Here is an 11,385-nt window from a genome sequence, read left to right on the forward strand (position 1 = left end):
ATGTTATCAGCATATGCCTGGCACTTGTGACATTTCCTCACTTAATTATAGCAGTTTGTCTCCATGGTTAACCAGTAATATCTAGCCTTCAAGATCTTTCTTGCCATAGTGTACCCATTGGTATGAGTGCCAAAGGACCCTTCATGAACTTCTCTGAAGATCTTTTGCACTTCAATGACATCTACACATCTAAGCAACACCATATCATGATTTTTCTTATACAACACATCCTTGTTTAGAAAAAAAGCTCATTGCTAGTCTTCTCAATGTTCTTTTGTCATTCTCTAAGGAATTTGGAGGATACTCATGACTCTTGTTATACTCTTTGATGTCAAAGTACCCTGGTTTCCCATTAGATACCTCTTCTACCAAGTGGAAATATGTAGGTTGATCATGATGTTGGATCCTTATAAGTGGCATGTCCTTATCCTTGCTCAATTTGAACATGGATGATAAAGTTGCTAGTGCATCTGCCAATTGGTTATCTTCACAAGGAATGAGCTCAAACGTGATTTCATCAAATTGTTTCACCAATTCCTTGATGCGGGTTTGGTAAGGAATTAGCTTTGCATCTCGAGTTTCCCATTCACCTTTTAACTGATGGATCATCAGTGCTAAGTCACCATAAACCTCTTTTTCTTTTTATTCCACAGTCGCCTGTAACCCCAAAGTACATGTCGCATACTCTGCTATATTGCTAGTAGAATTAAAGCATAGCCTAATCGTGATTGGGATATACTGCTTCTTTGGGGAGAGTAATATAACTCCTATCCCATGGCCCATGATGTTGGAAGCACCATCAAACCACATGATCCATCTTCTTTCTTTTGACAAATCTTTGTTGCCAAACATTTCCATTATGCCTTCATCGGGGAATTCACATTGCATTGACTGATAATCTTCAATAGGTTGGTGTGCTAAATAATCTTCCAGAGCTCTACCTTTAACTGCTTTTGTGTCACATATACAATGTCATATTATGATAAAAAGAACTTGCCAATGAGCAATCCTTCCTTTAAGAGCAGGCTTCTAAAAAATATACTTGATTGAATCCATTTTAAACACCAACCAAGTTGTAAGACTCAACATATACTACCTAAAGTGATGACTTGCCTATGCTAAAGCATAACAAGTTTGCTCTAAAAATGAATATCTGGTCTCACAACCAATGAACTTCTTGCTCAAATAGTGTATAGCATGCTCTTTCCTTCCACAACCATCATGTTGCCCTAATACACAACCCATAGATCCATCAAGCATTGTTAGATACATTATGAGGGGTCTTCCAGCAACTGGGGGGACTAAGATTGGGGAACTTCACAAGTATTTCTTTATTTTCTCAAATGCTTCCTGACAATCATTATTCCACTCCAAAGGATGATTTTTGTGCAGCAATTTGAAGATAGGTTCGCATGTTGCCATTAGTTGGGATATAAATCGGGCAATATAATTCAACCTTCCCAGGAAACCTCGAATCTCCTTTTCTGTGTAAGGGGGCGGCATTTCCAACATTGCACGGACATTGTCAGTATCCACTTCAATTCCTCTTTGGTTGACGATGAAACCTAACAATTTTCCAGATTTGATGCCAAAAGTGTATTTGGCTGGATTTAGTCTTAGTTTGATCTTCCTTAGCCGCTCAAACAATTTCTGTATATGGACTACATGATCTTCTGCCTTTTTTAACTTAGTGATCATGTCATCCATGTAAACCTTGACCTCCTTATGTATCATGTCATGGAATAAAGTCACCATCGTCCTTTGATATGTTGCCCCAATGTTCTTTAGCCCAAATGACATGACTTTATAGCAAAAGGTGCCCCAAGGCGTGATGAATGTGGTTTTCTCCTCATCCTCTTTAGTCATTTTCATTTGGTTGTATCCCGAGTATCCATCCATGAAGGAAAAGAAAAATGATGTGTTATATTATCTACTAACACATCGATATGAGGTAATGAGAAATCATCTTTTGGGCTGGCTCTATTTAGATCTCAGTAGTCAACACACTTTTGAACTTATCCATCTTTCTTAGGAACTGGAACTATGTTGGCAACTCATTATGGGTATTTGGAAACAACTATAAATCCCACTTCAAGTTTCTTGTTAACCTTTTCCCTAATCTTTAGGGATAACTCTAGTTTCATTTGCCTTAACTTCTATTTGACTGGAGAACATTCTGGCTCCAATGGCAACTTATGCTCCACTTTGTTGACATCAAGTCCTGGCATATCTCAGTATGACCAAGCAAAGACATCAGCATATTCATGTAAGAGCTTTATCAACTTATTGCACTCATTTTCACTTATTAATGTGCCAACTTTAACCTTTTTTTTTCCTCATCTTTAGTCCCCAAATTAATTATATCAACTGGTTCTTCATTGGGGTGAATCTTTTTCATTTCTTGCTCTACCAACCTTAATAACTCCGAAGAAATACCCTTTTCATCTTCGCTTTCTTCATTTGATTGATTATCGGGACAATAAAAAATGCTGGATGTGATACTAGCATTTTCAATTTCAAGCGTGTCATTTTTAAATCTCCATCATTAAAGTTTAAACAAGAATAACAAAGAGATTAAATGAGGTTTAAAGATGAGAGAAGAGAAACTGAAGAGAAGAAAGAAGAAATGCTCTTTTCTTAATATACTGAAAGGAAACACATGAGCCCTTATTCAATAAAGAAAATATCCTAAAGCCTTGGGCATGTAGAAGTAAGCTTCATGATGATGATGAATCAAGATTGATTCAAGTTGTTTTGATGATAACAAAGATGATGACAAAAACCCAAGAGAATGATTTTAAGATTGAGTCAAGAACAATTACCAAGAGAATGATTTCAAGATTGAGTCAAGAATCAAGAGAAATTTGATTTTAAGATTCAAGAATCAAGTTTCAAGTTTCAAGTTTCAAGAATCAAGAATCAAGAATACTCAAGATCAAGAAAAGACTCAATCAAGATAAGTACTAAAAAGTTTTTCAAAACATTGAGTAGCACATGAAGTTTTCACAAAATCCTTTACCAAAGAGTTTTTACTCTCTTGTAATAGATTACCAGTAGCAAAGTTAGTTTTCAAAAGCTTTCAAACTGAATTTACAACGTTCCAATTAATTTCAAAATGGTGTAATCGATTACAAGATTTTGGTAATTGATTACCTGTGTGTTTGAATGTTGAAATTCAAATTCAATTGTGAAGAGTCACATCCTTTTCACAAAAATGCTTTGTTTAATCGATTACAATGATTTGGTAATAGATTACCAGTGATAAGTTTTGAATAAAAATCAAAAGATGTAACTCTTCCAATGGTTTTCAAGTTTTTCTAAAGGTTATAACTTTTCTAATGGTTTTCTTGACCAGACTTAAAAAGTCTATAAAATCAAGACCTTGACTTGCATTTTTATAACTTTTGAAAAATTATTACAATCTTTTACAACCTTTGAATCTCTTTGAACATCTTCTTGAATCTCTTCTTCTTTTTCATCCTTTGCCAAAAGCTTTCTAAAGTTTTCTGGTTTTCTAAACCTTGAAAACAAAAGCGTGCTATTCATCTTTTTCATTCCCTTCTCCCTTTGCCAAAAAGAATTCGCCAAGGACTAACCGCCTGAATTCTTTTTGTGTCTCTCTTCTCCCTTTTCCAAAAGAACGAAGGACTAACCGCCTGAATTCTTTTGTGTCTCCCTTCTCCCTAGTCAAAGAATTCAAAACGACACAGTCTGAGAATTCTTTTTGATTTTTCCCTTTCCCATAAACAAAAGATTTCAAAGGACTAACTGCCTGAGAATTCTTTTGTTTCGCCATTCACAAAGTTTCAAAGGACTAACCGCCTGAGAACTTTGTCTTAACACATTGGAGGGTACATCCTTTGTGGTACAAGTAGAGGGTACATATACTTGGGTTGTTGTGACTGAGAACAAGAGAGGGTACATCTCTTCTGGATCAGTTCTAGTGGAGGGTACATCCGCTAGGTTGTTCAAAGAAAACAAGGAAGGGTACATCCCTTATGGATCTTTGCTTTTAAAGGATTTTACAAGGTTGAAAAGAAATTTCAAGGACCACAAGTCGCTTGGAGACTGGATGTAGGCACGGGTTGTTGCCGAACCAGTATAAAACTCTTGTGTTTGTTTTCTTCTTCCCTACACTCTTTATTTTCCGCTGTGCACTTTAGTTATCACTTTTACTTTTGGTTAAGTTTTATTTCTATTCTTTACTTTCTTAACAACATAGTAAAAGCCAAAGAAGGGTAAATTTTTAATTAGTAAAGGTTCAGTAATAATTAATTCAACCCCCCCTTCTTAATTATTCCGAGGCCACTTGATCCAACAGGGCAGAACAATAAGATTAACATTACAAAATTACTTTAAACTTGAATTCACAACTATAGGGAGCTCGATAATCTTCCAATTGTTGAGCTTGACTTTTGGTGGACAAGTGTGAACTAAGTTGAAAGACTTGTCTTCAGAAATGTCTTCCTCTGCAACAGTTATTGAGTCACGAAACTCAAACCCAACATTCCATAAGCTCTCTCATAAATCGTAGATGGGGAACCCCTTAATTCTAGGCTCTTTGTTTTTCAATTGGGCTAGTCTTCTTTCTCTCTTTTTAAGCATAACCCGCCTTTTATCAGCTTTTGATGGTTTATAGCCCAGACCAAATCAGTCTTTATTTTCCATCAAATCAAGCGATTGTGTAGGACCCTGCCTATGTCTTCCTAGTCCATGGCCATATCTATACCCATTCTCTAGCATAACTTTTTCTACTATCATGGAAGCACTTGACGGTTAGGTAGTCGCCTTCCCTTCCTTCGCATAAATAGCATTCGCAATTTCAAGCCCTTGGAATGAGGTCTCCAAGGCTTCCTTAGTAGCTTCAATATAAGGAATGGATGATGGCTTACTGGCTAGTAGATCCTCCTCAACAAAAATAATGACTAGTTTGTCATCAACAATGAATATCAGTTTCTAGTGCAAAGTAGATGGCATCGCTCTTACACCATGAATCCAAGGCCTTCCTAGAAGACAACTATGCATTGGCGCAATGTCCATCATATGAAATACTACCTCAAAGGTAATTAGACCAATCTGGATAGGCAGACTTATTTCCCCAATCACTTCTCTATGAGACCTATCAAAAGCACGTACTACCATAGTGCTTGGCTTCATGTATTACTCATTAGACGGTAATTTTGCCAATGTTGTCTTTGGCATGACATTCTACGAGGAACCGTTATCAAATAGAACTCTTGCCAAGACATGGTCCATGCATTTCATTGATATATGTAGGGCTTTATTATGCCCTGCTTCTTCTACTGGCATCTCTTCATTAGTGAATGTTAGGTAATTGCTTGCACTAACATTACCTACAATACCTTCAAATTTCTCCTTAGAGATGTCATGAATGACATGAGCGTCATTCAATATCTTCAACAATACCTTCTTCCTATGGGGTTCAGAGTTCAACATCAGGGACAAAAATGATATTTTGGTAGGGGTGCGATTAAGTTGGTCCATCACTATGTATTCATTTTGTTTTATAAGCTTTAGGAATTCGCAAGCCTCTTCATCAGAAATTTCTTTCCTTTGTTCCTCTGAACTCCTCACAACTTCTTCACCATTTGTTTCTTTATATGGTTTGGTCCTTGATTCACTAGGATAGTAGATTCGGCCGCTCCGAGTCATACTACCAATCCCAACAACATTTCTAATATTGGTAGCTTCTGAGCTGGCATTCTTGGATTGTTTTTCATCAGAACCATCAACACACACTTTGACTTCATATCTCCAAGGCACTGCTTTATTATCCTTGTAAGGAAAAGCTTTCAGAACTTGTATAGTGATGATCTTTGGTCCACTAAAGGCTAAGCTAGTAGTGCATTTTGCATAATGTACCACTAAGGATTTTGGAAAGTTCAAAATGGAGTCAACTACCGATACATCACTTTCGAAATAACCAATTTGCATCAATTGCCTATCCATCAAGTCATACAGGATCTGCTTGAAGTCTTAGCTTGCTTTAGGGTGTAAGTTATACCCTAATTTTTGTTCAAGGTGTCTTCAATCATTCCAAATTTTCTCATTTCCTAAAAAAAGTCATCCATTGGAGTTTTCACATCTTCTACTCTCATTGTTCTAAGTTGCTCTCCACCCTCTTCAATAACACTAACTAATGGCTCTCTATGCCCTGACAAAGGATTATTTCCTATGTTAGGGTTATCCTCCTTGAAGTTTAACCATCCTTCTTTAATTAAACTCCGCACTTTGAACTTCAAAGTTTTACAATTTTCCATGGAGTGGCCAATAAAACTTGGATGATAGTCATATTTGGCATTGGCATCGTATCCCTTGGGATATGGCGATTCTTGAGGTTGCATCGGGATTGGAACCACCAATGAGTTTTGAAGTAAAAGGGGCAATAAGTCAGTGTAAGGCATTGGGATAGGGTCAAATTGAATTAGTGCTCGATCTTGGGTGTTTTATGGTTTGGTTGGGGTAGAATTTTGGTTCCATGACTGATTGGTAAAAGATGGTCTTGCTGATGGTGTACTGGATGAAACTGGGTGATGGATTTGTGAGATGGCGGTAATTTGAGGAGTTTTGTATTTTTGGTGCCCCAGGAGAATGAAACATCATTACATTGGTGTTCCCTTCTTTTTTCTTCCTCGACCCGTGTTCGCAACCGGCAAGTATATCGGATCGCACAAGTAGTATAAAACGGTAAGAACCGAGTATCGAACTCTCGGGGAACTTATGTTATCTGGCAAACTATTTCGATAAATAGGTGTTTGGTATGAAAATATGACTATGGTTATGAACAGGTATTTAAACTATCTAGGCAAAAAGAAAGAAAATCACGCAAGAGAAATATTGTGTAAAAACAAGTAGAGAAAGCGTTGGTCTTCCTCATAGGTTCCTGATGCTAAAAAGGATGTTCTCTATTTAACAATGCTCATGTGTTCCTATGTGGTCTCCTGGACTGCTAGACCCCGATTCCTCATGATAGCCTAGCCTAGTCCTGATCAAGCCTCGTCTGCAAATTCCTCTTGTAAGACTAAACTCACCCAAGACCACATTAAGACACACATACACAGCTAAGTTCTTGTACCCCGATTCCTCGTGATAGCACAACAACTTAGTCCTGTACTATCAAGGACTTTAGAATTAGACCAGTTCCCACTGTTGAATGACCCTAACAAAGCATGCATCTATGTGATCAAGGTAAAAGCATACTGGAATGAAAAGTAGATAGTACAGAGAACACACAAAGCATCATTACATAGATTGAAATATATTTACATCAGGTACCTACAAGGAAGATCCAACAGAGGATTTAGCTTTCCATAGTCCGGAAACCTCCTTTACAACAAAGAGAAGAACAAAATGAAAGACTACAAAAACACAAGTGGTGAGGATGTCTCCTTCACCTCAAGGATCTCATAATCACTCACATGTTGGACCTTGTGGCCTCAATAACTTACGAATGGGTGAATTAATTTTCCATAGATATGATTGGCCTATTGTGAGCCAACTCTTGCAGGCTGTGCATGATAATAAACTGTCCTCAGAATAAGCTTTGTAGCATAGGAACTAGAGTTGGTGAGCTTTGGACGTCCTTTCCTCCAGTTATTGATGGAGGAGCTTGAGTGGATGATGAAGGGATGTCCTCCGTTCTAGCTCTTTTTCTTGGTTCCATCTTTAACTAAAAAGAACTCAAAATTCCTTATCCCAAAATCATTCAAGTTAAACAACAACAATAAAGGCTAAAATTAACAATAGGCGCTTAGCGGGATAAAGCTCGCTCAGCGCGCCCTGAGAAACATAACATGTCGGCTTAGCCTAAAAGTTGTCGTGATGAAATGCGCTTAGCTCAGGTAAACTTGGCTTAGCGCAAGGCTTACAACACAAAATTTGGTTGAGTTACCTGGGCTTAACGATTCAGCCTCGCTTAGCCACAGGTAGTTCAGCAAGGGGATGAGTGTTCATCTTCAAAAGATGAACTCGCTTAGTGAGTTCTTCAGATAACGCTTATATACAATGAGTATTGATGAACTCGCTTAGTGCAGCATTCTCGCTTAGCGAGTTCATCGCGTTTTCCAGTAAACGCATAAAACATAGCTTGTTTTCTCGCACTTTTCAAGCCTCTAAAAGACATATCAGACATACAATGTGTGCGTCATACTCAATTCAATATACAAGCGTACATAGCCCTAATCTTAAACTAATTCTAACAAAACATAAAAACCCTAAAAATCTAAAGCTACAGTTAAAGTTTCTACCCTTGAGTTAAGACGTGAAAAAGAGAAAAAAGATCAAGGAACTTACTTGGATGGTGTATGATTGATGCTTCAAAGTCTAAAATGCACAAAGAGGGTACAGATGCAAAATGTGCAAATTTTTGGAGAGAGAGAATGCAGAGGTGAGGTTTCTGTAATCTGGCAATTGTGAGTGTAACTGCTGTCACACTCACTTAAGCAGTTTTTCGATACCTTCGCTTAGCGGACCGTTGCGCTAAGCGAGTAAGAGAGACGTTTGGTTTCTCAACCAGGCTCGCTTAGCGAACGTGCGCTTAGCTGACATTTCAAATTCGAAAACAATTTCTTTTTTGAACAGAAACTCGACTTAGTGCGAGAGTACGTCCGCTTAGCGAGACCTATAGATTAGAAAAGTTGCAACTCTCGCTATGCTTGGCCCTGGCCAGCTTAGCTAAAATGATGCATCTTAAGTATAGAGGAGCATGCGCTTAGCTGAGAGGTACTCGCTTAGCACTCATATTGTCGCAAAGAATCTCGCTTAGTTGCCATGACTGACGCTTAGCATCATGGACCTCAATTAAGGCCATAAGGAATTGCGTTTGGCGACAATAGGTCCTGCTTAGCCACTGATAAATTGTCGCTTAGCGATCAGGCTGAAGCTTAGCTGAATTCATATCGAATTGAAGTTAGCTTAGCTCAACCTTTGATCGAGGCCGTACCCGAATCAAATAAACATTAAAATGCAGTATCTAGGAAGTGATCCTAGGTCGTCTCCCAGTGAGCAATGATCAACCAAATATTCATAACATATAATAATAAAACAGTAACGAAATGGGGGGGGTTGTTTATTTTTGTAATTTAAACAGCAAGAGAACTTGAATTAAAGAAATAACAGAACTAAAACATGTTGTTTCCCCTTGATTCAAAAGCAAGTCTCTTATCCTAGGTTACAAGAAATTTATCCTTAATCAGTTCAACCACTTAATCCAACCCGAAATTAATTTACTAAGCGAAAATTAACACAAGGCTGTCATTATATGATTAAGCAACACATACACCAATTAATCCCTCTCACATGTCCATTAAGCATCAACGTTAATTAAGCACAGAGACAATTAATCAAGCATTAAGCATGCATGGATTAATATCAGCAACAAATACATAATAATTGGTGAAGGGAAAAAACTGATCAGAATTTAATGTTAATAACAAAACCTCAAAGAGAGCTATGCTTAATCCTCAAGAGAAAACAACACTAGAGATTCAGTCTTCCATTAACAACAGAAACGAAATAGGAAATCAAAAGCAGAAAATGAAACTGGAATTTGAAGCAGAAATCGAAATCGAACTGGAATTTGAAAGCAGAAAATGAAACTGGAATTGCTACGTGAATAGTACCATGCGTGTGAACAGTACCATGCGCGTGAACAGTAACCCGAAAACTGGAAAATGAAACCTTACAATCTCCTCTTTCTCCGTGAACAGTAACCAGCCCCCTTAAAACCCTAGCAGCTGGCTCACTAAAGGTCCCAGGCCCCCAAAGCTTACAAATCTAATTTTAGGGCCCAATAAGGTCTGGTGGCCTAATTACAAAAATACAGCCCAAAAATGAAATAAAATAAAACTGGACGACAAATAAAATTGTCTGCTCTCTTCAAGTTCAAGCCGGTTCATCAATTCCGGATCCAAACCCAATTGCTTATAATTCTCCTCAAATTAAATTAAAACATAGAATTAGTCAAGTAAGCCCAAATGATAAAACTGCATAATTAATTTGACAATTAATGCTAATCAGTAATTAAAATGGTGAAAAAAATGGGTAAGAAATAAGAGAAAATAATGACACATCAACCTTGGCCAGCTTAGTTGACCAATTCAGCCTCAGATGCAAGGGTTGGGCGCTAAGCACTTGAGACTCGCAGCTTAGCGCATGAACAGAGATGTGCTTAGCGCGAGGCTTGCGCTTAGCGAAAGGACTGTTTTTTTTTTTTCCAGAAAATATTTTTCTTACTTATTTTTTTCAGTCCTTTTTCCAAGAAATTGAAACCATTATGTTAAACATCCAAAGATTGGCTGATATACTCCTATGTACAGACTATATAGCAAGTTCCAAATGACTTAAATGCATGAAAACAAAGATAACAAAATTTAAAACTGGGTTGCCTCCCAGGAAGCGCTTCTTTAACGTCATTAGCTTGACGAATAGCTTACTACCTTCAAGGTGGCATGAAAGTCACAAAGAACATATCTTCCTTGAAGTTTCACCTTTTAGCTAGAAATTTCATGAACTTCATATAATCTGGAAGGACATTCCAAATCATTTCAAGAAAGGTGTTAATTATTAAAGAAAGAATGGCACTTAAGGTTTCCTTATGTTCTCCTTGCCTTCCTTTCTTGTCAATCAGTTGATGAGGAAGGTTATTGGTTTGGAGAATATTTTCTTGTTGGTTTTCTACAGTTGAGTATTTCTCCCATTGTTGTTGTGCTTGTTCCTCATCTTTCTCCTCATCTTTTTCTCTTGACTCATGCTCTTTTACAGGGCTTTTCTTTTGAGCTTCAACCTCTACAAAGGATTTTTCTTGTCTGACCATAAATTGAGTCATTGCTTTTGCCAGCTCACCAACCTGGATTTCTACACTTTGGAGTGCTTGTTGAGTTGATTTAGTTGTTTCCATGAATTGCATCAACAATTTATCTAGATTGGATCCTCTTTCTGCTTCATTTTGATGGTAAGGTTGTAACTTTGGTCCCCCGTGAAAGTTTTCTATTGAGTAGCTCTTACCAAAATGAATTTCATGATTTTTCATTGAGTTTTGATTAGCTTTTGAGCTGGTATGGTATGCCATGAATTCCTCAAACACACTTTCAAGATTAGGAGTTCTTTCTTCTTCATATTGATTGTAAGGACTTAACTCCTGTTCCCACTCTTGATTGTGTGCCATCAAGATATTCATTTCACCCCTTAAAAAGCTCCAAATCTCATGGACTAAATCATCTGCAAAATATTTGCTATGTATACAAAGCACTAACAAGAGCAGCAGTCACCAAGTCAAGAGAAAAACAAACATAAACAAAAATAGAAATTCACAAAAACAATACAAAAAATAACAAATAAAGAATAGACACCTAAAAACGTGCTAAC

The 11,385-nt window shown here is 37.4% G+C and overlaps 1 protein-coding gene across 1 annotated transcript; it reads right to left on the reverse strand.

Moving 5' to 3' along the window:
* Positions 1-216: 216 nt before the first annotated feature.
* LOC114371664 lies at positions 217-609 on the reverse strand. The gene has a single exon (XM_028329031.1). It carries the CDS (start codon positions 607-609, stop codon positions 217-219), a length of 393 nt encoding a protein of 130 aa, XP_028184832.1.
* Between the last annotated feature and the right edge of the window lie 10,776 nt (positions 610-11,385).

Source organism: Glycine soja, chromosome 10 (genome assembly GCF_004193775.1).
Source record: "Glycine soja cultivar W05 chromosome 10, ASM419377v2, whole genome shotgun sequence".
Taxonomy (NCBI): Eukaryota; Viridiplantae; Streptophyta; class Magnoliopsida; order Fabales; family Fabaceae; genus Glycine; species Glycine soja.

What these genes read in the sequence shown, in the direction of transcription:
- LOC114371664 (XM_028329031.1), bottom strand. Translation starts at nt 609, where the DNA reads ATGATCCATCAGTTAAAAGGTGAATGGGAAACTCGAGATGCAAAGCTA.